At 48.6% G+C, this 26,329-nt stretch overlaps 1 protein-coding gene across 1 annotated transcript in view; it reads left to right on the top strand.

Annotated features, from left to right (window-relative positions):
• LOC117039738 (protein unc-13 homolog A-like) overlaps positions 1-26,329 on the top strand; it is a 71,675-nt gene that overhangs the window by 13,575 nt on the left and 31,771 nt on the right. Inside the window, 17 exon segments of the mRNA XM_033136922.1 lie at positions 4,033-4,105; positions 4,794-4,841; positions 4,843-4,866; positions 5,328-5,412; positions 5,415-5,553; positions 6,288-6,505; positions 7,688-7,829; positions 8,602-8,771; positions 10,694-10,809; positions 11,082-11,245; positions 12,289-12,439; positions 18,540-18,608; positions 19,836-19,925; positions 20,881-21,015; positions 22,784-22,917; positions 24,751-24,836; positions 25,944-26,070. Of these exon segments, the coding sequence (XP_032992813.1) occupies positions 4,033-4,105; positions 4,794-4,841; positions 4,843-4,866; positions 5,328-5,412; positions 5,415-5,553; positions 6,288-6,505; positions 7,688-7,829; positions 8,602-8,771; positions 10,694-10,809; positions 11,082-11,245; positions 12,289-12,439; positions 18,540-18,608; positions 19,836-19,925; positions 20,881-21,015; positions 22,784-22,917; positions 24,751-24,836; positions 25,944-26,070 (1,971 nt within the window).

Here is a 26,329-nt window from a genome sequence, read left to right as displayed (position 1 = left end):
GGAATGTTCAAGGTGGCAGGACAGGATATATTATTAATCCTTCCTAACTTGTGCTATAAAGTTCCTTTACTTACCAGAGTTTACATTCCCCTACTTACATGCGCAACAGATAGCTGGTTGCAGGCTCGTGTGAGCCTCTCATTATTATACAATCTCAGAATGAATTTTACGTTCGTGGTAAGTTCCCTTGAATGCCTCTTTAAAGAATAAACACACCACAATCTTATTCATAAGTCAATAGAAGAAGTTTACAAGAAGCACAGTGTGATCCCTGAAGGCAGACTTAGTTACAAATATACACATGTGGGTCTACCCCATGTGGGGGAATAATCCCAGTGCCTCTGCTAGGTGAGAAAGCTAGCAGAGCAGTCCTAGCTAAAAGCTGGTCAAACGAAGAAGGAAGTGAAAAAAAGAAGGGGAGGGGTGCTGCGTGACTCGTCCTTTTGTTACCTGGACAGGTAAGGTCACGCCCACCTCTAGTCACATGCAACAGGAAGGATGCTCCAGCCCAGGAGGAAACAGGAAGCTTTCGACTGGCTGGACCAAACATCCCCTTGCGTGTCCACTCTAGGAAAACAAGGAATGTTGTACTTGACTGCTCCCAGTGGATTACACCCCACGTAGCATTGACCACACCTAATGGACAGCCTGGGGGTGGCGGGGGGACGGACACGGACAGAGACTCTGGAGAACTCCCCTCCCAGGTGCCAGGCTTGCCGAAACAGTGAGCTTACAAGAGGCTTCAGGATCGGTTGTCTTGTTTTTCCATACGGCGCCATCGCTTTAACAGAACCCTTGTCGAACGAGGAGCATCAGCCTGTTATCCTTTCCTCCTTTTTGTCCCCTTCCAACAAATGCCCTGGCGTTCCCGATCCTTCTCTCCTTCCCGAGGGAAAGCCCTCCTCCAACCTTACCTGTGCATGCTTGCCTTTGTTGACGACTCCATGTGGGCTCCCAGGAGCCATAGCTCATTGGCAGAGGACCAGTTTTTTTTTTTTGCATGCGGAAGGTCCCATGTTCAATGCCCGGCTCCTTCCGTTAAAGACCTGGCGGCAGTCCGCATGGGCCAGAGGAGGTTGCCAAAGTCATGCCATGGTGGGAGTTGACAGCCCGGCAACATCTCCATGTTGCATTCCAAAGGCTGTGGAGAGGTTTCCAGCCGTCAGGAGACCTTTCATTAGCTTCTCGTCAATTCCATCTGTAGCCCAACTGTAACGGAAAATCCCAGGTGTGGGACTGCCCGGCCACCTGGCCCTTAGGGATAAGCCCACCGGTTTCTGCGGAGTTAAATAAAAGAAGTCCAGCCACCGGAGCAAGGACAAGACAAGGTTTATTGCACAATAGGTTACAGTCAAACTGCACACACAGAGCAGAACTTTTAAAAACTCCTATCATATCCCAGAATACAGTTTGGAAACATCATTACTACATCATCACTACATCACGAAAGGGAAGGGTTATACATGATTGACATATAGGAAAAACAAGATTTGCATATGGGGGAAACAGAGCAATATCAGGGAGATAGCCCTGGGCCAATGTGAATGGGTGTTAAGTATTGGCAAGGATACCTTGAGCACTTATCTGGGAGAGAACAATGGGATTCCAGCTGAGGGATATTAGCCCAGTGGCTTCCTGAAGCACCCAGGGATTACCTGCTGAGGCATTTCCCTGTGCACGTGGTCTCTCGCCTACTGGATCATGGCAGAGAGATGGGTCCCCTTAAGGGCATCACTCCATACCCAAAATGAGTTTACTCAGGAAGAGACTTTGCTTAGGTGACCCCCCCCCCATAATTTCCATAACACAACAACATATTGAGGGAACAAGTTTGGGGAGGGCTGGGTTAAGCTATGAGATGTGTGGCTAGGCCTGATTTTTCATGGCAAACGTTCACTCTTCTACAGTGGTACCTTGGTTCTCAAACTTAACCCGTTCCAGAAGTCCGTTCCAAACCAAGGCGCGCTTCTTTCCCCTAGAAAGTAATGCAAAACGCATTAATCTGTTCCAGACTTTTAAAAACAACCCCTGAAAACAGCAATTCAACATGGATTTTGCTATCTAACGAGACCATTGATCCATAAAACGAAGTGATAACAATGTGCTGCAGTCACACAATCGACCATCAGTAGCTGGACTGGGTCCACACAGCCACAAAAACAAAACTAGAGAGTGGAAAACAGAAACGCAAAAAAATAGCAAAACAGACAGACACAGAGTAACACTCAAATCAGAAGGATGGCACTCAAAACGGAGCACGTTTGGCTTCCGAAAAATGTTCGCAAACCGGAACACTTCCTTCCGGTTTGCAGTGTTTGGGTTCCAAGTTCTTTGAGTACCGAAGGCGTTTGAGAACCAAGATACCACTGTATGCAGTTGCTGAACGTACAAGGGTCTTCCCCCTCTCTTACTCTCCTTTGCAGCCAAGGAAACTTTGGAACTGTGCATGCCTTAACCTCTCAGTGTTAGACAGAGATCAATAGACCTCCAATGAACCGCGTTCCCAAGAACTGGAAACTCTGAGCAGAGTTAACAAACTACAATCAAGGAACCCTGGAAAGTATCTCCTGAGCACCATAAAACAGTCTCCAGGGCTCCTTCATCGGTGTCGGATCGAGGGACCTGGGAACTGTAGTTTTGTCCCGGTAATACGAACCCATGCATTAGAGAGACCTGGAACTACAGTTCCCAAGATCCCTGCATCGGAAGCTATGCTCAGCTCAGCCAAGGAACCTGGGGGGGAATTGTAGCTTTTTGTGAGTACCAAAATTTGGAGAGCTTCCACACCCTTCAGGGAGCCACAGTTCCCACAGCTATGATTTAAGGTGACCGAATGTGATCTCGTGACCACGTCCTTCTAGAAAGAGGGCAAGAGGAATTATCTTCATTCATTTTATTTTAAATAAACCACAATCCCCAGGTTCCTTGGCGGGCATCACAAAATGAACCCTTGCCGGGTGAAGCTTTGCCGTGGCCAAAATTCCAACATTTCGTGCTCTCTTGCCAATCTCCTGTGCTTGACCTCTCTCGCTTTCTCGCTCCCTTCTTGCAGTGTCTAGCTTTGACTTCCCTCCCTATCTCTGTCTGCCTTTCCCCTCCGCCGAGCTTCCGCCCTTTCCTACTGCTGCCACTGTTTATTTTGTGTCTTTCCTCCTGTGTAACGCCCCGACTGCTTAAGTTGGGAGAGCTGATGCCTCTGTCTTACGTGTGAGGGGTTTATCGACGCGGGGAAGAGGTGGGGGAGGGGCCGCGTTTTCGTGCACGTTTTCCCAAACCATCGTCTGAAAAATCTGGTACGTGTGAAGACAATTGTCTGTGCGGTTGAAGGGGGGGGAGAGATCGAGCAAGGGGTGACTTGTGGGGGTTAACAAGCCAGACCCAAAATATCATGTTTTAGTTTTTCTGGTTGCGGGTGGCGCTGTGGGGTAAACCACAGAGCCTAGGGCTTGCCGATCAGAAGGTCGGCAGTTCGAATCCCCACAATGACGGGGTGAGCTCCCATTGCTCGGTCCCTGCTCCTGCCAACCTAGCAGTCTGAAAGCACGTCAAAGTGCAAGTAGATAAATAGGTACCACTCTGGCGGGGAGGTAAACGGTGTTTTCGTGCGCTGCTCTGGTTCGCCAGAAGCGGCTTAGTCATGCCGGCCACATGACCCAGAAGCTGGACGCCGGCTCCCTCGGCCAGTAAAGCGAGATGAGCGCCGCAACCCCAGAGTCGCCCACGACTGGACCTAACGGTCAGGGGTCCCTTTACCCTTTACCTTTATTTAGTTTTTCTAAACAAAATAAAATAAAGAATTCCTTCCAGTCGCACCTTAGAGACCAACTAAGTTTGTTCTTGGTATGAGCTTTCGTGTGCATGCACACTTCTTCAGATACACTGAAACGGAAGTTTTTTCTAGTTTTGTTGAAAAGGAATGGGGTCAAATTCCATGTGTGCAGTTGACTGCCACCCTGATTGACAAGAGGGGTGGAGAACCTTGCGGGGCATAGACTGAACCCAGCCACCCAGACCTATGGATCTGGCCCCCAGGCAGCAGCCCCTCTTGCCCGACAACCCCAAGTCACTGACTTGGAACGGCTGCGATCTAGCCTACTGGGCAAAGGTAAGAGTCACAGCTTTGGGGTGGCCCCTTTGGCACTGGCCACACCCCTTTCCACGTGGCCTTGCCCACTGCGGACATGCGGCCCCCGGGAGTTAACCCATGCAGGGAATGAGTCCCCCACAGGCTGAAGACGGTGATCCACCCTGATTTAGAATAACAAAGGCCGCAACATGTTTAGTTAGTGGGTGACAGGGGATTATGAATAATGAATTATCACGGGGACAAGCTTGGAAGCTTGATCTTTCATGTATAAATATATATATACCTGCTTGCCTGAGTCATCCTAACAACATCTCATTTCTTCCTTTGTTGCTCAACCGTTGACCAACACTCCTTTGCAGGCTATGGTGAGTCTTTGTCTCATTTATTTCTTTTTCTCACAATCTTTCTCTCAAATAAGAATAGTGAAGGGTAAACTCCACACCACCACCAATTTATTGTAATTGTTTTGATCTTGTTGAGTTTATGGATGCCTCTGAGGCAGGGGAAGCTCCAATCGTCCCTTCAAAGCTTTTACATTGGTGCCAGTGAACATGATTTCACGGCCCACATGGGAATGTGGTTTCAGCCATGCCGGAGGGCCAAAACACACATCCAGGGGGACGCGGGGGGACTTCTGTGTTGTTGTTGTTGTTGTTTTTCGCACTGCATTCTTATATGCTTATCCGTTTATGCTTCCTTCCAATAGTCCTTGGTCCAGTCCAGGAAAGCTGGTATCACATCAGCACTCGCATCAAAGCACTTTAAACAACGAAGAGCTAGTAAGGGTCCTGGTCCTCCATTTTTATATACATATATCCTCTTGGGTGGTTCTCTTCTTTGTGTGGAATGTTTAGGGATGCAGGAGAGGATATATTGTTTTCCAACTTGAGTTAACAAGTCCCTGGAACTGAGCAGAGTTTCACATTCCTCTTTTAAATCACACATCAGCGGATAGCTTGCTCAGACTCGCTAGATAATAAATGTCCTGGTGTTTTCCCCTGACAGTGGCTGTCAAGTTCAGTTCCAGTTTCAATTCAATAAGCAGTGCCTCTTCCAGTCCGAGCAAGTCATGGAAGTTCAGTACCATGGGCAGCTCCATATCCCTGGTGCTGGAGTTATAAGGGATATGTTGCTTCAGCATGTAACAGTTCAGACAGGGAGTTTGTAATTTATAAAAAGTCGAGAGAGTGTGTCACCCAGCCCAGATCCCGAGTGTGTGTTCTTTGTTGTCTCCCTCCAGAAAAACCATGTTTACAAGAAGACCCTCCAAGCCTTAATCTACCCCATCTCTTGCACAACCCCCCACAACTTCGAGGTGTGGACCGCCACACCCCCACCTACTGTTACGAGTGTGAGGGACTGCTCTGGGGCATTGCGCGTCAAGGCATGCGGTGTACAGAATGTGGGGTCAAGTGCCACGAGAAGTGTCAAGACTTGCTCAACGCCGACTGCTTGCAAAGTGAGGAGTGGGCTGCCTTGCTCTCTGGGTTTGTCTTGGGGTGGGGGCTGTAGAGTTCTTTCTGAACTGAGAGCAATAAATACGCAGCCTGCATTTCCAAAATTTGCAGCTTCTCACCACTGATAGTCGCAAAGCATTTTGCACCGCAGTTAACCAAGGCGATCTGCCAATTAAATACAGTCGTAACCTCATGTTACGAATGCTGCGTGTGCGTTCATCACGGGTTACGAACCTGCCAAACCTGGAAGTAGCGGAACGGTGGTTACTTCCGGGTTCGGCAGTTTGTGCATGGGCAGATGCATCAACACCAGAAGACTTATTCACACAGGGATGGGGGTGGCACTGTGGTCTAAACCACTGAGCCTAGGCTTGCCGATCGGACGGTCGGTGGTTCGAATCCCCACAACGGGGTGAGCTCCCGTCGCTCGGTCCCTGCTCCTGCCAACCTAGCAGTTCGAAAGCACGTCAAAGTGCAAGTAAATAAGTAGGTACCACTCCGGCAGGAAGGTAAATGCATTCCGTGTGCTGCTCTGGTTCACCCGGAAGCTGTACGCCGGCTCCCTCAGCCAGTAAAGCGAGATGAGCGCCGCAACCCCAGAGTCATTCGCGATGGACCTAATGGTCAGGGGTCCCTTTACCTTTACCTTAATGGGTGGTATAATCAGAATGCAGTGCAGTGGCAGCGGTAGTAACCCACCCATGGCAAATCTCTGTGTGTGTGTGTGTCCAGGGGCGGCAGAGAAAAGTTTCCAAGCACGGGGCCGAGGACCGCACGCAGAATATTATCATGGTGCTGAAAGATCGTATGAAGATCCGGGAGCGCAATAAGCCTGAGATCTTTGAGCTGATCCAGGAGATCTTCGCCGTCTCCAAGACCACACACACCCAGCAGATGAAAGCTGTGAAGCAGAGCGTTCTGGATGGTACCTCGAAGTGGTCGGCCAAGATCAGCATCACAGGTACGTCATGCTGAGGGCCGTTTATACAGACAGGCATATGGATATGCGCAAACAGAGAGAGGCAGATGAGCGTAGCTGCTTCCTCCTCCCTCCTCCTCCTCTTCCTCTTCTTCTTCCTCCTCCTCCCTTCTCCTCCTCTTCCTTCTTCTTCTTCTTCTTTTCTTCTTCTTCTTCTTCTTCTTCCTCCTCCTCCTCCTTCTTCTTCTTCTTCCTCCTCCTCCTCCCCCTTTCTTCTTCTTCCTCCTCCTCCTCTTTCTTCTTCTTTCTTCCTCCTCCCTCTTTCTTCTTCTTCTTCCTCCTCCTCCTTCCTCTTTCTTCTTCTTCTTCCTCCTCCTCCTTCTTCTTTTTCTTCCTCCTCCTCCTCTTTCTTCTTCTTCTTCTTCCTCCTCCCTCTTTTCTTCTTCTTCTTCCTCCTCCTCCTCCTCTTTCTTCTTCTTCTTCTTCCTCCTCTTTCTTCTTCTTCTTCTTCCTCCTTTCTTCTTCTTCCTTCCTCCTCTTTTTCTTCTTCTTCCTCCTCCTTTCTTCTCCTCTTCTTCTTCCGCCTCCTCTTTCTTCTTCTTCTTCTTCTTCTTCTTCTTCTTCTTCTTCCTCCTCCTTTTCTTCTTCCACCTCCTCTTTCTTCTTCTTCTTCCTCCTCCTCCTTCTTCCTTCTTCTGCGATCCCTCGTAGCCGAGTAAGATTGTCTTCCATAAAAACAGTTTTAACAAAGAGTCCGTAAGTAACTGTGGAGGCCAATTCTGGATCCACACGTCCTTCCACAGTGGGGACAGAGGTTTCCAGAGCTATAAGTAATAAATATTATTATTATTATTATTATTATTATTATTATTATTATTATTAGCTTATACATAAATCCGTCACTGTCCCTCACAGTCCCATCCCCTACAAACAGGGATACAAGCTGTGGGGAGGCTCTTTTGCCCTCTAACTGAGCGAGCTGGTGCATAGCTGTCAACTTTCCCCCTTTTTTTAAGGGAAATTCCCTTATTCCGAATAGGATTCCTTGCAAGAAAAGGGAAAAGTTGGCAGCTTATGGCTGGTGATGTTGAATCCTTGGCCTGCCCCCCCCACACCCTGATTTCCACCCTCATTTTTCTCTCTTTGTGTTTTGTGGCTGTTTTGGTGGATGCGCATGGAACCCACCGAAACGGCACTCTGCTGCGCATGGGATCGCTCGGCCAGTGGTTTGTGCCCAAGGGCTTCAGGCGAAGGACAAGACCGGGTCCAGCGACCCGTACGTCACCGTCCAGGTTGGGAAGACGAAAAAGAGGACCAAGACCATCTACGGCAACCTGAACCCGATCTGGGAGGAGAACTTCCACTTGTGAGTTGATATCCCCGGGGTCCTCGTCTCTAGCATGTATCAAATCTGGGGTTCCCAAACTGTGGTCCGTAGACTGCCGGCGGGTCCACGGGCTTCATTCAAGGAGTCCACGCTTACAATTCAAATTTGATGGACTTCTGTGGCATGCAGGATGTAATGCAATATAAGAAACAGAAGAAGCAACAGAAAATTCAATAAAGAAATAAAAGAAGCAACAGAAAATTCAATATAAGAAATAAAAGAAGCAACAGAAAATTCAATATAAGAAACAAAAGAAGCAACAGAAAATTCAATATAAGAAATAAAAGAAGCAACAGAAAATTCAATGACGATCCAGACAGCATCTAGCATAGTCCATTCCAATACTTATAACCAGCAAGGGGGGGGGGGTCATTAAGACTGCCAGCAATTTTCAAGTGGTCTAGTGGTCAGGGGAAGTTTGGGGACCACTCAGATGCAGCGAGGGATGAACCTGTCACCCAGTGTGGCATAGTGGTTAGAGTGTCGGTCTAGTGTCAGACTAGGACCTGGAGACCAGGGTTCAAATCCTCACTTGGCCACAAAGCTTGCTGTCCTTTAGCCCTTGCAGGGTTGTTGTGGGGGGGTAAAGCCACGGTGGGGTGGGGAAGAACCACACAAGCTGCCGTGATCTCCTTGGAGAATAATTTTTTTTGGGGGGGCTCTGGGGATCGTAGCCCCGCAAGCTGAGGATCTCGAACAACTCCCGTTCGTGACATTGCCTTCTTCTCTTACCGATCTCCCGCGACAACAGTGAATGCCATAACTCCTCCGATCGAATCAAGGTGCGTGTCTGGGATGAAGACGATGACATCAAGTCTAGGGTGAAGCAGCGCTTCAAGAGGGAATCCGACGACTTCCTGGGCCAGACGATCATCGAGGTGCGGACGTTGAGTGGGGAGATGGACGTCTGGTACAATCTGGGTAAGCGACTGCGGAGGGGCCAGGGACAGTCCCCAGGACTGCCGAGTCCCAAGACCCTGGGCTTTGTTCAACCATCTGATTGTGCCCGAGGCAGGTTCAGAGTCTAAGCTGGGCACAAGTCAAGGTCTAGAGCAGGGATGGGAGAACCAGTGCAGAGGTTTTTGGACTCTTCTTTCTTCTTTGGCCATCCTTCGTAGCTGAGTAAGACTGTCTTCCATAAACATGGTTTTAACACTGAGTCCGTAAGTGACTGTGGAGGCCAATTCTGGATCCACACGTCCTTCCACAGTGGGGACATAGGTCTCCGGGCAGGAGTTGATAACGGTGTGGATTTGCCAAGCGTGCCTTCCTCTTGGCATGTTTCCCCCTTGCGCCTAAGGAAGATTAAATTATCCTCCTGGGTGGTTTTAGCACAAGAGTTGGGCGAGATTTTGATCTGTGGCCTGGGACTATTGGGAAAGAAGGAATTGGCAACAGCAACCAGAATGGAATCTTACTTTTGACGATATGTGCAGTTTTGACATACAATATAGAAACAAGATTCCACAGAATCTCCTGGGCTTCCCTTCTCCCTTTTGTGGGTATTGCTGTTAATCATTTCCTCCTGCATCTTTTATAATAATCCAAAAAATTTAGCATCTTTTGCACCAAAATTCACCATTAAACTACAAGTGTCATTCCAATCCCACAAACGATTTTATCCATTTGCAATGGTTTTTAAGATAGGTTATAATCCCATCCACCCCCCATTCCTTATTAAAGTTTTGTTCTCCCTGATTTCTGATTCTTCTGCTCATTTTTGACATTTCGGCGTAATCCATCAACTCGATCTGCCATTCTTCTCTGGTCAGGACTTTTATCTTCTTTCCATCTCTGGGCTAGTAGCAATCATGCAGCCGTGGTTGTGTACATAAACAGATTTTTCTGCTCCCTTCGGATTTCTGCACCTAAAATTCCTAAAAGAAAGGCTTCGGGTTTGTTTTTAGAAAAAGTTATTTTAAACACACACACACACCCAGTTCATTGTATATCATTTCATATCAGGCATCTCTGCACACCTGTGAAATATTGTGGGATGTGAAACACGGGAGCAGTGAAAACAACATTCCTAGAGTAGACATAGAAAGGGAACTCTAGGCCAGCCAGTCGGAACTTGCTGTTTCTCCTGGGCTGGGATAGAATTCCTCTGTGTAACTGGAGATGGGTGCGGCCTCACCTGGGCAGGTAAAGAAAACCACAGGCTGGCCACCATCTTTCTCTCTTTTTGGATGACGCTCTCAAAGAAGCAACATCGCTAAGATGCTCTCAGCCAAGAGAGGACAAAGGAGCTGTTTTTTTCCCTTATGGGACAGTCTCCTAAGTACATGTAACTTTTACTAAGTTTAAGTCTGCCTTCTGGGAACTTATTGCGAACAGGACGTCTGTAAGTAAACTCTTTATGGAAGACTGTGACGTGTCTTATTTTGAGAGGGATTAAAAGGGGAAAACACCAGGACATTTATTACAAAGACTCCCTTCCAGCCAAGAGAGGACAAAGGAGCTGTTTTCCCCTTATGGGAACGGTCTCCTAAGTACATGTAACTTTTACTAAGTTTAAGTCTGCCTTCTGGGATCTTATTGCGAACAGGACGTCTGTAAGTAAACTCTTTATAGAAGACTGTGACGTGTCTTATTTTGAGAGGGATTAAAAGGGGAAGACACCAGGACATTAATTATAGACACTCTAGTGAACCTGAGCAAGCTATCCACTGCGGAATGTAAGACTCTGCTAAGTTCTGGGACTTGTCAACCCAAGTTGGAATAGGATATAATAACCAAATATATCCTCTCCTGTATCCCTAAACATTCCCACAAAGAGAACTGACCTGTCTCCAAACACGATGCCTGCTATTGTTCTCTTCCTACCCCCTGGACTGTTTCAGATAAGCGGACAGACAAATCGGCCGTCTCTGGGGCAATCCGCCTGCACATCAGCGTGGAGATCAAAGGCGAGGAGAAAGTGGCGCCGTATCATGTTCAGTACACCTGCCTTCATGAGGTGAGATGGGGCGTACGAGGCCTTGGTGCCTTTGCTTTTCCGGGACAGATCCACACACACGGTACACTGGCATTAGTTCGCCTGTCTTCCCAAGTGATGTGTAAAAATTTTCGGAGGCGCCGTTGATGGAATCTTCTGAGGAGTTGGAGATGGCGTTTGTAAGTGGGGAGTGTTTGTGGTATAGCCTCCTCCATAGGTACATGACTTTTCTGTTTTAATTTTAACACCACCACCCCCAACACACACACCTGCCTCTCTCAATGTCTTGTTAGAACCTCTTCCATTTCGTGACGGACATCCAAAACAACGGTGTGGTGAAAATACCCGAGGCGAAGGGCGACGACGCATGGAAAGTGTACTTCGACGAAACCGCCCAGGAGATCGTGGACGAATTCGCTATGAGATATGGGGTGGAGTCCATCTATCAGGCCATGACGTGAGTCTCTGTGGGAATAATAAATAACAACAACAATTATAATGATAATAATATATTTATGTATACCCCAGCCACTCTGGGCGGCTCCCAACAGAGTATCAAAAACACGATAAAACATCAAACATTAAAAACTTCCCTAAACAGGGTTGCCTTCAGATGTCTTCTAATAGTCAGACAGTTGTTTATCTCCCTGACATCTGGCAGGAGGGCGTTCCACAGGACTTTGCTTCTCGCAGAGAAGGAACTGCCAGAAGGCCCTTGGAGGTGGACCTCAGTGTCCGGGCTGAACGATGGGGGTGGAGACACTCCTTCAGGGACACCAGTGTAGGTCTTCTAGGTGTCCGAGGGCCTTCTGGCAGTTCCCTCCCTGCGAGAAGCGAGGTTACAGGGAACCAGGCAGAGGGCCTTCTTCTTCTTCTCCTCCTTCTTCTGTATTTTGTGTTTTAATATTGTGATTTTATGTTGTTGACTGCCCTGAGACCTGCAGCTATAGGGCGGTAGAGGTAAAGGTAAAAGGGACCCCTGACCATTAGTTCCAGTCATGGACAACTCTGGGGTTGCGGCGCTCATCTCGCTTTATTGGCCGAGGGAGCCGGCGTACAGCTTCCGGGTCATGTGACCAGCATGACTAGGCCACTTCTGGCGAACCAGAGCAGCGCACGGAAACGCCGTTTACCTTCCTGCCGGAGCGGTACCTATTTATCTACTTGCACTTTGACATGCTTTCGAGCTGCTAAGTTGGCAGGAGCAGGGACCGAGCAACGGGAGCTCACCCTGCAGCAGGGATTTGAACCGCCGACCTTCTGATCGGCAAGCCCTAGGCTCTGTTGTTTAACCCAGAGCGCCAGCCAGTCGCGTGTACACAATGTAATAATAATAATAATAATAATAGTCCCTGTCAAAATGTCAGGTTAGGTTCCCATCTTCTCTGTTACAGCCGTCTTTCAGTGGTGCCAAGCATAAAGTTTCGGGCTGCTTTTCTAAATCTTGATTTGTATTGACCGTGATTTCTCCTCCTTTCCTTGTGTCCCCGTCCCCCCCAGGCACTTTGCCTGTCTCTCTTCGAAATACATGTGCCCTGGGGTGCCAGCAGTCATGAGCACTCTGTTGGCCAACATCAATGCTTATTACGCTCATACAACTGCCTCTACCAACGTCTCTGCCTCTGACCGTTTTGCTGCGTCCAATTTCGGGGTAAGTCCGATGGTGCGTAGAACACTCATTTCTTACTTTTACTCTCTCCTTTCCTCCCCGGGGTGGGTGGGGGGTGCACGGCGGTAGAGAGGACCCTACCAAAAAAAAAAACCCAAACCATCGCCGCCGAGTTCAAAATTCTTCTGATTCGGCAAAGGTAGAAGCGCCAGCTGTTCCTCTTCCCCACGAAACGCCGCGGCGTTTTTTTTTGCCGAAGGATTCAGAGCGGGAATCAGCAGCGGCGATTTAGCATGGGCTTTGCTCTGCGGCCTCCCGCCGCAGGGTTTCTCCAGCAGTTGTTGTTGGACTACAACTCCCATCATCCCTAGCTAGCGGGACCAGTGGTCAGGCGTGATGGGGACTGTAGTCCCAAAAGCAGCTGGAAACCCAATGGGGAAAGAACTGGAGAAGAAAGGGCACATGAAGGCGAGGGACTACCAAAACCATGATGCAGTGCGACTGGGAGCCAGCCAGTATGATTGGGAAACATAGTCTAATTTCAACTCTGCTAAATTAATATAATTTAATAAGAGGCAAATTGTGGGGGGTGCTACCTGGCCTGTTCTGCGGCGACTTTTTTTTGTTGGAGTCCTCTGTAGAAGTGGTGACAGCCTGAAACCTGAGTGAGGCCTCCTGGCTTAGTCGAACTAAGGCACTCGAGTTATTAGGAGTGCCGTTCATTTCTAAATATATCACCGTGCCTTTCTCCAAGGAGCTCAGGATTGTGTACATGTCTCCTCTCCCCTCGTGAACTGCACGATTAACCCAACGAAGTAGCCTCAACCGAGAGATGACACTGTTCAGAGGCCCTGTGCTGGGCCTGAGGGTAATCCGAGAAACAAGGTCCAGGTCCGGTCCAGAATCCGAAAGTTCAGCGAGGGGTCAGCCCGACAGATTTTGTTGTTGAAATTTAAGAACATTGCTGCTAGCAATATATCACAGCTTCTACAACCTACATATAGGAGGGGTATTTAAAAGGAGAGTTTAAAGTAGTTTAAAGTAGAAGTCGGCAAATGTGTCCTCTTTTTCGCTCTTCAAAATATGGCAACCGTACCATAAACCCACGAACACAAGCCACACCACACATGGGAGACCCCAGATGAGAGATTGTCTGAGGACTTAATGTACACCATCTTGCATTCCACGATGGAAGAAAGCTCATAAGACAAATGTCAAACAATAAGTTCCACCAATCAAGGAGCGAAGTCTGAAATATCTCCTTGCTTCCCTCCATGGCTGAGGCAACTCCGATTTTCGTGTTCGCAGAATGCCTGGCTTTTGTTATGAGCGAGGCAGTTCGCCCCCAGCCTCAATATATTGATATATAGATGTATGAAAATGATGACTAAGTCAGGAAGGCTTCAGTAGGGTGGTGGTTTGTGCCTTGCGGGAGAGCCGTGGCAAAGTCCGGAAAGGTGCCGATCCCGACATCACTTCCCTCAGTGCTGTGGGAATGTTTAGGGATGCAGGAGAGGATATATTGTTTATTATATCCTATTCCAACTTGTATTAACAAGTCCCAGAACTTAGTCTTCTATAAAAGCATATAGAGAGTTTACTTACAAGATATCATCTGTTCACAATCGGATCCCAGAAGGCAGACTTTTAGCTTAGAAAAGTCCCAGAACTTAGCAGAGTCTTACATTCCCCTTTTTAAACACACACAGCGGACAGCTTTCTCAGGTTGCTAGAACCTCTATAATAATACTGTCCTGGTATTTTCCCCTTCAATCCCTCTTAAAATAAGACACGACACAGTCTTCTATAAAAGCATATAGAGAGTTTACTTACATGATATCATCTGTTCACAATCGGATCCCAGAAGGCAGACTTTTAGCTTAGAAAATAGTATACATGTGGAGAATATCTCCATACGGGAGAAAGACCCATTGTCCTCTCTTGGCTGGAAGATGTTGCTCTGTCGAGCAGGCGATCCAAAAGAGGAAGATGGAGTCCGGCCCCTGTGGTTTTGTGTTAACCTGCCCAAGTGAGGCCGCACCCATCTCCAGTTACACAGAGGACGTTTGTCTCTGCCTAGGAGAACAGGAAGTTCCGGCTGGAGGACTGAGACAACCTTCATGTCCACTCTAGCGATGTTGTATTTGATTGTCTTGTGGTATTTGGGTCATAAAACCTTTGACCCAAGTAGTGCCGCTGCCCGGAGCTGTAATCAATCAGCTTTACGATCCTCTCCAACATCTAATGGCCATCCAGTCATGCTTCTCTCTCAGCTGCGCGTTTAAAAGCTGTCTTCAGGAGGGGAGAGTTGCTCTTGGGTTCAAATCATGCTTTCTTGTTTCACATGGGCATCTGGTTGGGTACTGTGAGAACAGGATGCTAGACTAGGTGGGCCCCAGGCTCTTCCGGTATTCTTACATTCTTAAAACATAAAGAGGCAGGCAGCCGAGTGGATCTAATTGCATATATGAGGCAGGTCCACTTTTCTCGCACTCTCACTGCATGCGGTCTTTGTAGTCTTTGCTAATGCAGCTTGAAGACTACAAAACCCCCATGGAGCAGTGTCTGAGGCAGGGTACCCCGCATGGCAACAGGGACACACAGACCAGCAGCAATGTGGATTTCAGTTCTGATGCGCAGGGACCGAGTTTGGGAATCTCAGCGAGGCCCATATCAGTTGCGCTGCGGGAAGTGACCTTGGAGACCGAGCCCCCTTCCCGATGGCTCTGCCACGCCGTTTTAACTTAACAGGAGTTTTTGAAAACGTTTCTTTTTCTCTTCTCTGTGCATTTTCCAAAAGTCGACCGCCGGAGGCTTGTTCACGCAGCAAAACTGGGGGGTCTGTGGTTGAGTCCATGCGGCATCAACACGTTAACTGAGATCAATGCTGCGGGGAGGAGGGAGGTGTGCACCCAACCCAATTCTGAAGGCCAACAACAACAACAGCCCTGCCAAGTTTGCCAAAGGCGACCAATTGAAAAAAGAAACAGCAAACACCACACAAATACGGGAGAAATGTATGTCTGGGGAACGTAGCCCGATTTATTGGCCGCAATGTGTGTGTGTAAACAAGCCTCCGACTCTGCTTCTGTATAAAACCAATTCTGTTTTGCGGTTAGGGATGTGTTTAGCGCCTCGCCAGGACTGTCTTTTTGTTTTCTGGTGTCTCGTTTTCTCCATCGTGGCTTCGGGAAAAGACAAAAAAAAAATCATTTTGATAAAGCAAATGTTAGGCTTTGTACAAACCGTGTTTCTTTCTTTCTTCTTTTTTTCCCTCTCAGAGAGAGCCTAAAATTTGGGCGTTTTCCTCCCTCTCCCCCCAAAAAACCAGACTGTGTCGCTTTAACCCTCTGTGTGCCGGTGCTAAGGGGAGCCTGTGTTGTGGCGGATGCGCACCCGTGTTCTTTTTGTTGCAAGGATTGCTTTTTCGTTGTCTCTCGCAACCTTAGCGGTCAAGGGAGATGCAGGGACCGGGGGTGGGCGGGTGGGGTGGGGTAGGGGGTGGGCGGGTTGAGGGGAAAGGAGGGCTCAGCTAGAGGTGGACAGGGGGGGGTAGCAGAGGCAGTGGGTTACGGAGGGGGTGTTGGTTGGCCAAAAGCATTTTGCTAACTGTTAGTTAGTGTGTTGCTTCCATTCTTACACATATGCAACTGGGTCTCCCTTTAGCCACAGCGTGACAGGCTGAAGCTAGCTTCAGAACCGGTCAATTGGACAGCGCACAAAACCAACCCAGCAGGAAATTGCTTTTCACTTCAGCACCGGAGGGCTGGACAGCTCCCTCCACGGCACCCCAGGACGACATTAACCCCACTCATAGAATCCTAGAGTTGGAAGAGACCCCCAAGGGCCTTCCAGTCCAACCCCCTGCCAAGCACGAAACGCCATCAAAGTATTCCTGACAGGTGGCTGTCAAGCCTCCGCTTCAAGACCTCCAAAGAAGGAGACTCCACCACACTCCTTGGCACCAAATCCCACTGTCCAACAGCTCTTACTGTCAGGAAGTTCTTCCTAATGTTTAGGTGGAATCTTCTTTCTTGTTTGAATCCATTGCCCCGTGTCCGCTTCTCTGGAGCGGCAGAAAACAACCTTTCTCCCTCCTCTATATGACATCCTTTGATATATTTGAACGTGGCTATCCTGTCACCCCTTAACCTGTCTCTCCCTCCCAACTGATTAGGCTGTTCTTCATGCCGTCGAAGAATTTAACAAGAGACATGTCAGATCACCAACTCCCTGAAATACAATTTATCTTCCAGATAGATTTCCCATGCACTTTTAGCCACCCAGTACACACTTCCTGCCGCCGTGCGCAACTGCTTGTCGTGACGACTGGCTTAACATCTGTTATGTACTGAGTTGGACTCCGAGTATCTTTCAACATCCTTAATATTTCTTAATATCGCCATGCAGCGTCGAGAGGGCGGGGGGAGAGAGAGAGAGAAAGAGAAAGAGAGAGAGAGACAGAGAAAGAGAAAGAGAGAGAGATGCCCTCTCCCCTGGGCACCACGGCGCTTCCTTTGTGCCTGTGGCGATCCTGCCTTTCTCGCTGCGCATAAGGGCGCATGCATGGCGTTATTAAGAAACAGGGAAGCAACCATGTGCAGAGTCAAAAGATATGGGGTTGGGGCTGCATGGAGGGCAGGTGTGAGGCAGATAGTTGGGGTAGGGGGACTTAGCTTGTATCACGATTCGATTGGGTGGGTGGGGGAAGATCTGGGGGGTGGGGTCGCTTGGTGGGGATGCGGGGGGGGGGGACACACAACCTCCTTCTAAAGGACTGTTCTCGCTGTCTGCATGCCATGTCGCACAAACGCTGAGTCCTTCGTTCCCTCCTGCTTTGCTCCAGAGTCTTTGGTGGGCGGGGGGCGGGGGCGGGGAGGGATATCTTGGTGGAAATGTCAGGGGGGGCACGTAGCTCAGGACAATCTCCGTTTCACGCATGGGTCAAAAAAATAATGGGATGAGGCTCCCCTCCCCCCCCAAAAAAAAATCTTCTTCTGGAGTAAAGGTAACGGCAGGAAGTGGCCCTAGAGCCAGGGGTGGCAACTCCCAAAAGACTGTGATCTACTCCCAAAGTTAAAAACTGGCAGTGATCTACCCCCTGTTTGGCTTCAGGTCAAATTTGTTGAGGGTTTTTTTTTTGGGAGGAAAGCCCAGTTTTTTAGGGGTACAGGGCAAAAACGTTGAGATTTTCTTAGGGGAGACAAACTTGTTGAGCTTCTTTGGGGGAGTCAGTGATCTACCAGTGATCTACCGCAGGCGTCCAGTGATTTACTGGTAGATCGCGATCTACCTGTTGGACGTGCCTGCCCTAGAGCATAGCTGTCAACTTTTTTTCCTTTTTTAAGGATCTCTGTGGGACCAGATAAGTGGAAAGGTATCGCCCCCCCCCTCGCTCCCACGCACAAATGCAAACCAGGCAGGGACATTCTTCAGGTTTCTCCTGGGTCAAGAAAGTGAAGTTTCTCCAAATCGGGCGCTTGCTCCCGAAGGTTAAGCCCAGGAAAATTCAACAACTGCTGGCTCCAAGTTTTAACTCTTAGCAGGAGGAGAAAAGAGACCCCCCCTGTTGCAGCTGCTTCAAAGGGGGCCCCTTTGAAACCTGTAAATGCAGAAGAAGCGGGGGGGTTGGGGGGGGTTATTCCTCTGCCCCTCACCCAGGAGAGTTATCCGCCACCCAGGTCTAAGGTACTGCCTGCCCCCCTCCCCTGCTTTGAGGAAAGCAAGCAAACAGTGATGATGCTTAGGGAGAAATAGATTAGGAGGGAGTTTAAACCGTTTGCAGGCTGGCGCTGTCCAGAGGAGAATCAGTGGGTGCTGTGAACCCCAAACTCCAGGGAGCAAGGCATTGATTGGCTCAGCATAGATTGCTCCGATGAGGAAGGCGCTTAGCTTTCCATCACAATGACAGGTCCCTGCCCCAAGCTGCTTGCATTTTTCTATCTCTCTCTCTCTCCACAAAATAAATAACAAAAGCCAGGATTTCCTAATGGAGAGGGTTGGGGGGGAGGGGAGAGAAGAGGGGTTGAAACAAGTACGAAAGGATAGGGTGGGGGGGTTATTGGTTGGGCCAGGGGGGGTGGTAGTGCTGTCCTTTCTGTGACTTCATTTACCTGCTTCCGGGGCCTGTCTCTTTTTGCAGAAAGAACGGTTTGTCAAACTTTTGGATCAGCTGCACAATTCCCTCCGGATCGACCTCTCTATGTACCGGGTACGTTTGCGTGTGTGAATGGTTGCGACTGAGAAAGGCGTCGTGGAATTCTGCTCAGTATCGATCCGGAGCAGAACTCCGACAGAGTAAAAACTTTTTTTTTTTTATTGTTAATTTTTTTTAAATTAAATTTTTATTAGAAGATTTTGTAAACTACTAGACGGGAAGGAGGGAAGTGGTTAGGCCCAGTTGAGCCAAAGAGATTATATATATATATATAAACCTTATATATATAGTCTAAAGGAGCGTCTCTACCCCCATCGTTCAGCCCGGACACTGAGGTCCAGCTCCGAGGGCCTTCTGGCGGTTCCCTCACTGCGAGAAGCCAAGTTACAGGGAACCAGGCAGAGGGCCTTCTCGGTGGTGGTGCCCACCCTGTGGAACGCCCTCCCATCAGATGTCAAAGAAATGAACAACTATTTGACTTTTAGAAGACATCTGAAGGCAGCCCTGTTTAAGGAAGCTTTTAATGTTTAATAGACTATTGTATTTTAATATTCTGTTGGAATCCGCCCAGAGTGGCTGGAGAAATCCAGCCAGATGGGCGGGGTACAAATAATAAATATTATTATTATTATTATTATTATTATTATTATTATTATTAAACCTTAACACCAAGCATACGATGTACAGAACACCACAACAAAAGGAAAAGAGATCGATAGAGAAAATGAAACCCAGGCTCCTTTTGGCCGTACAGTCAAATCTCGGTTGTTCATTCCAGAAGCGCGTTCGGCTTTCCGAAATGTTCGACAACCAAGGCCGTTTGGTTGCAGGAGCTTCTTGCACGCAAATCATACGTTCAGCTTCCGAAAGACGTTCGAAAACCGGAGTGTTTACTTCTGGGTTTTCGACGTCCGGGAGCTAACATGTTCCAAAACGGAGGTGTTCGGGATCTAAGGTTTGACTGTATTTTTTTTATAGCCAGCGTGACCTGGACAGAAAGAGATAACAGGACCAGTTTAAGCCAGCTGTGCTCAGCTTCTCAGAAGGAATAACCCAAACATCACGAACCTTCTGCTTGCTTCTTTCACATAGAGAAGCTCCCAGAACCCTCTCGAATTGAGTAGACTAGGAAAGATCTCTACACACCAGAGCAATACTTTCTGAACTAAGAAATGCAAACTGACAAAAGGAGCGCTGGGTGGGGGGTTGTTTAGAAGTGGAAAAAAGGGAGAAAAAGGGGGAGAATGACCTATGCCCCTTCTCGGCTTTCCTCCCCGGCAGAATAACTTCCCTGCCAGCAGCCCGGAGAGGTTGCAGGACCTCAAATCGACGGTGGACCTCCTGACCAGCATCACTTTTTTCCGGATGAAGGTAATGACCGCAAGTAGCTGAGCCCTTGTCTGCGTTTCCCAGCACCGATGCTGAGTTCGGGGGGGAAGAGCTGTGCGGCTCAGTGGCATTGCAGGGGGTTGGACTAGATGACCGCTGGGGGTCCCTTCCGACTCTGCAATTCCGTGGTCTGCCTTGGATGCAGGAGGACCCGGTTTCGGTCCCCAATGGCATTTCCAAGTACCGTATGTTTTTTTGCTCCATAAGACGCACTTTTTTCCTCCTAAAAAGTAAGGGGAAATGTCTGTGTGTTTTATGGAGCGAATGTGTGGTCAATCGCTGGCTCCCTTTCCGGCCCCCTTGCCCAGGCCTCCATTGCAGACGGAGGCTGTTTGTTTCCCCAGCGACATGGGACTGGCTGATTAGATTATATGTCTGGAAACTGTAGAAACAGCTCCCTTTCCTTTCCTAAAGAATCTGCAGAACTGTGAGTTGAACCCCATAAAAACAGGATTTTTTCCCCTTTGCAAAGTAAGCTCAACAACTTTAAGCTGATCCTCAAAAAAAGGGGCTTTTCCCCTTTGCAAAACAAGCTGCACAACTTTGGAGCTGATCCTTAAAAAAACCGGGCCTTTTTCCCCTTTGCAAAAGAAGCTGCACAACTGTGAGCTGATGCACAAAAATGGGTCTTTTCCCCTTTGCAAAAGAAGCTGCACAACTGTGAGCTGATCCACAAAAATGGGTCTTTTTCCCCTTTGCAAAAGAAGCTGCACAACTGTGACCTGATCCCCCCCCCAAAAAAACCGGGGCTTTCCCCCTTTCCTCCTCTTAAAACTAGGTGTGTCTTATGGTCAGGTGCGTCTTATGGAGCGAAAAATACGGTATAGGGCAGGGGGAGAGGCCTGCGCTTTGCCCAGAGACCTGAGCTTCCCCACCCCTGTTTTGGGTTTTTTGCGACCACCGCGGGGCTGGTGTAATGAGTGCGAGTCTTGTGCAGGTCCAGGAGCTTCAGAGTCCCCCGCGAGCCAGCCAGGTGGTAAAGGACTGCGTGAAAGCCTGCCTCAACTCCACTTACGAGTACATCTTCAACAACTGCCACGAGCTCTACAGCCGGGAGTACCAGACCGATCCGGTGAGCGTTGGGGGGAGGGGGTTCTATCATGCAGGGCACAGAGAGATGGGGTGGGGTATTTGAGTTGGGGGGGGGAGACGGCCCCGGCAGCCGCAGCTCGGTATTTCCTGGGCTTTGCTCCATGAGTCAAGAAACGGCGTTTTGAATGCGTTATAAACATGCAACACCAGATGGCACCAGAGAGCAAAAAAAAAATTCTAAGCGGTTTTCTATAGCTTTTTTTTCCACCTCTTTTGTTATAACGATTTAATTTCTGACTTAGTTTTAGCGGGGTTTTCCCCCATGGCCACCCCCTGCCTACTGCACTGCCACCCCATCCTAGCAGAAATGCAGTTTGTCAAGCGAAAACCAAGCAGTCGATGGGATTTCCCCTTGTCCCCCCCAAACTGCACTCCAGCCTTGAGCCCTTTATTTATTGCCCTTAAATAAATTTTTATATATTATAGTTATGTCCTTGGTCTTAGGAGTAGCATTTCCTTACCGCGTGCAAGACATGGGAGAGAATGCTTCTATATAGGAGAGGCACTCCCTCCGGTGAGAGGGAGAATGCCTCCTCTAAGATATAGAACAGGAAAACCTGTGCGTCTGCAAATGCTGTAGGATCCCAACTCCAAACATTCTCAGCAGCCAGTATGCCAAATATTCAGGGAAGGTGGAGAATTGAAACCTAATAACCTCTTTTTTATATATATAGGAATTTATTAATTTTTGAAAAAATACAAGAAAAAAATAAGCTTACAAAATACAAAACAAAACTAAAATACAGAATACAAAAACAAAACCTAACAAAAATAAAAACAAAACATTTATTTAACTATACTTATCTAATTTATAATCTTATTTTGGGACTTCCTCACGTCTTCCCTTCTGCGTTCATTTCTGATATACTGTAGTATCTTTATAACTTATTTAAATTCCTCTTCCTCCAATATTATTAATCCTTATCTATCAACATATTATCCATAAGCTTATTCCTAACAAATTATACATAACGCCATTCTAACTTCTTACATCCTACTTTCACCTAACATTTTATTTGTTGTTGTTCAGTCGTTCAGTCGTGTCCGACTCTTCGTGACCCCATGGACCAGAGCACGCCAGGCACGCCTATCATTCACTGCCTCCCGCAGTTTGGCCAAACTCATGTTAGTAGCTTCGAGAATACTGTCCAACCATCTCATCCTCTGTCGTCTCCTTCTCCTTGTGCCCTCCCATCTTTCCCAACATCAGGGTCTTTTCCAGGGAGTCTTCTCTTCTCATGAGGTGGCCAAAGTACTGGAGCCTCAACTTCAGGATCTGTCCTTCTAGTGAGCACTCAGGGCTGATTTCTTTGAGAATGGATAGGTTTGATCTTCTTGCAGATCTTTACTATCGCCTAAAATGTCCTCTGATTTCAATTTCAAATGTCTAACTTTTCACGTCGTTTCAAATATTCTTTAAATTTCTTCCAATCTTCTTGCACCTTCTCCTCCCTCTGGTCTCGGAGTTTCGCGGTCAGTTCTGCGAGTTCCATATACTCAATCAACTTCATTTGCCATTCTTCGGCTGTTGGTAGCTCTTCAGTTTTCCATCTTTTACCTAATAACCTCATTGAGCAAATCTTTGGCCCCCCAATACGATGCCAGCTGCTCTTCCAGTTTCTCTTGTCTCCCCCCCCAAAAAAATAAGAAAATAACTCCGGGGGAGAGGGCTTAAAAATTCAAATTGTGGTGATAGCTTTGCTTAATCTGATATGTCTTTTTGTTTGTGGGTCCCGCCCTCCTTCCAGAATAAGAAAGGAGAACTCCCGCCGGAAGAACAAGGCCCCAGCATCAAGAACTTGGATTTCTGGTCCAAGCTTATCACCTTGATCGTCTCCATCATCGAGGAAGATAAGAACTCATACACGCCCTGCCTCAACCAGTAAGACCTTGAGATCTACACTATTGGTTAAAACTCATCTTTTCCCCGGCTGGGTTGGCACCTCTAACACTATTAGACACCTTTCATTCCAACTGGAAAGCTTCCCTCTTTGGCAAGATAAGAAGCCTGGGACTTTCCCCGCAGATTCTGACAGCAGCAGGTTACGAGAGAGCCAACGCATTAGGGACACAGAGCTACAGTGTCACATGAGCAAAATGGAAAAACATACCTCAATAAGAGACTTCGGGAGAGGGTTTTCACCCGCAGACTATCTGACCGGGGCAATGGATTCAAACAACAAGAAAGTAGATTCCACCTAAACATTAGGAAGAACTTCTTGACAGTAAGAGCTGTTCGACAGTGGGATTTGCTGCCAAGGAGTGTGGTGGAGTCTCCTTCTTTGGAGGTCTTGAAGCGGAGGCTTGACAGCCATCTGTCAGGAATGCTTTGATGGTGTTTCCTGCTTGGCAGGGGGGTTGGACTGGATGGCCCTTGGGGTCTCTTCCAACTCTACGATTCTATGATTCTATGACCAAACTACAAATACCTAAGTATAGACATTCCTTCACTTTGGTCAGATTCAGGGCCGTCTCATCATAGGGGCTGGGTGGCGCGGCGCACCAGGGCGCCAGGCCCCCCAGGGGCGCCCCCGCGAGCCCGCCGGCATACCAGGCACCCCCTCCCCAACCCGTGCGGGCGAGTTGGAAGCCGGCTGCCCTCTGGAGCCCCAGCTGGAGCGCTGGGAAGGGCGCGCAAAGCCCCGCGCCGCTCCAGCGCCACGCCCCTCATCCCCCGCTCGGCTACCTCCCCTCCCGAGGGGCGGCCAGCGCAGGAGGGAGGTGGGCGGAGAGGCAGCCCACCGGGGGCGCCGAGGGATCATCGCGCCAGGGCGGCCGATCCCCTTAAGACGGCCCTGGTCAGATTCAACGTGTTGCCCTCTGCCCTGTTACTAGGCAGGTATGAAGGCAAACCGTATGAGTCACGTGTTTGCCCATGTGGCTCCTTGGAGGTGGGAACAAACCTGCACATACTGCTGCACTGCAGTTTCTACGAGGATTTACGACAGACTTTTATTACCCCAGTTCTTCACAGGTTTAAAAATGAATCAGAATCCCAACGCTTGAGAGCCCTAGTAGAAGACAAGGTCTCCGAGACTACAATTAATGTTGCCAAATTCTGCGTTCCTGCTATTAGACGCAGGAAATATGAGCTATCCGTTGACAATGCGCAGGCAAAGGCAAACGTTTAATTTTATCTAAGATCTTAATTTCGAAATGCTGGTTTTTTTCCGTGTGTTTGTCTTGTGTGTGCTTCGTTGTTCAGTTGAAGAGGACGATTTGGTCTGTGGCCGTTTAATAAAATTTGATTTGATTTGAGACCTTAAGATCCATTTGCGTACGGTTCCGCCTGCCGCACGTTAAAAATGACATTCTATAGGAGGGAAAAGGTGCGGGGTCAAAAACGGCCATAACTCCTTTACGATGAAAGTTTACAGTGTTGGGGGAATCAGGTCAAACAAATGCTTGGGGGGGGGAGGGGACGAGTCCATCGACAGCTACTAGTCTTAATGGCTGTGGACCCCCAGCTCCAGTTCAGAGGTAGCATGGAACCCAATTTCTCAGGGTCTTAAGAGGAAGAGCTCCCTTCCTGCTTGTGGACTTCTACTGGACAAGGTGGGCCTTTCGTCTGGTCCAGCAGGGCTCATCCGCTTAAGACAGGTACACAAATGTCTGGTCCAGACAAGTCTCGGAGGGTTCGGCCGCCCCCGCTGATGTTTGCAGCAGGCTTATCCCAAGGAAGTCTCATTCCCGGTTCCTCTGACCCCCTCACCAGGTTCCCCCAAGAGCTGAACGTCGGGAAGATCAGCGCCGAAGTGATGTGGAACCTATTTGCTCAGGATATGAAATATGCAATGGAAGGTGAGTCTTCCTTTGAGAGTTGGGGGAAGGGGAGGGGGGCTGTTTCCCTTTTGGAGATCCCTCACTCAGCGGAGGAACTTCTCCATTCACCTGTCAGGGGTTGGACTGGGGAAGAATGGTGGGAGCTGCCCCCCCCACTCCATCCCAAATGCATGAAGACAGTATTGATTTAGAACAGTGGTTTGCAGAGGGGCATAATCCAGAGGGGGGAAGCTGGGAAATACCGAGTGACGAACAGCTAGAAGAGGAAACACCAGGAGAGAGACTGACAGCTGGCAGATTCAGTGTCCTGGGATAGGATTCCTGACCCCCCCCCCCACTTCGCCTAAGACTAGACAGGCTTTGAGAGTGATGGAACAGAGAGTGCAGCGGTGACAAGATCAGATTACCCAACATAGGAGTGACGCAGATTAATAGGGATGGAGGAGGGGAAAACCTTTACTGGGAGCACCGCCATTTCTAGAGAGATTTGCATTCCTTTATCTCTGGCTGTGATTATTAAAGAAACTTAACTGGTAAGAACGCTCCTTTCGTTTGATCTGCTTATTTACCGCCGCCGGGGGGAAGGGATCCGATTCCCAATGCCTGACATCACCAGTGGTTGTGCCCCGCGTTTCCAATCTACCTGGGACAGAAATGGTGAAATCCTTAAGCGAGTTCCTAAGAGAAGCACAAAAGGACGCTGGTGGCACTGTAGTCTAAACCACTGAACCACTTGGGCTTGCCGATCGGAAGGTTGGCGGTTCGAATCCCCGCAATGACGGGGTGAGCTCCCGTTGCTCGGTCCCAGCTCCTGCCAACCTAGCAATTTGAAAGCACGCCAGTGCAAGTAGATAAATAGGTGCCGCTCCAGCGGGAAGGTAAACTGAGTTTCCGTGTGCTGCTCTGGTTCACCAGAAGGGGCTTAGTCATGCTGGCCACATGACCCGGGAAAACTGTCTGCGGACAAACGCCGGCTCCCTCGGCCTGAAAAACAAGATGAGCGCCGCAACCCCAGAGTCGTCCGCGACTGGACTTAACTGTCAGGGGTCCTTTATGTTTAAGAGATGCATGGGAACTGCTTCGAGGTGTATACAGACTCATCTCTCCTTTTCTCCTCCTCTGCAGAGCATGACAAGCACCGGTTGTGCAAAAGTGCCGATTACATGAACTTGCACTTTAAGGTGAAGTGGCTGTACAACGAATACGTCACGGATCTCCCTTCTTTCAAGAGCCGCGTCCCCGAGTATCCGGCGTAAGTCCCCGTTCTGTCTCATTGCGCGTTTAAAAAACAACAACAACAACAGCGCTAATTTTTCTTATTGCAAACATAAAGAAAGGAGGTCAAAACAATGCCAGCTCACATGAACAGATAGATTAGCCCATCAATCCTAACGTAGATAGACCGATAAGTAATTGTGACTATTGGGTTGTGGTAACACAGAGGTGACAACGGTCCGTATAGTGAAAGCTATGGTTTTCCCAGTAGTGATGCATGGAAGTGAGAGCTGGAC

Source organism: Lacerta agilis, chromosome 18 (assembly GCF_009819535.1).
Source record: "Lacerta agilis isolate rLacAgi1 chromosome 18, rLacAgi1.pri, whole genome shotgun sequence".
Taxonomy (NCBI): Eukaryota; Metazoa; Chordata; class Lepidosauria; order Squamata; family Lacertidae; genus Lacerta; species Lacerta agilis.
The sequence above is the reverse complement of the archived record's forward strand: the minus strand, read 5'-3'. Positions and strand labels throughout refer to the sequence as shown.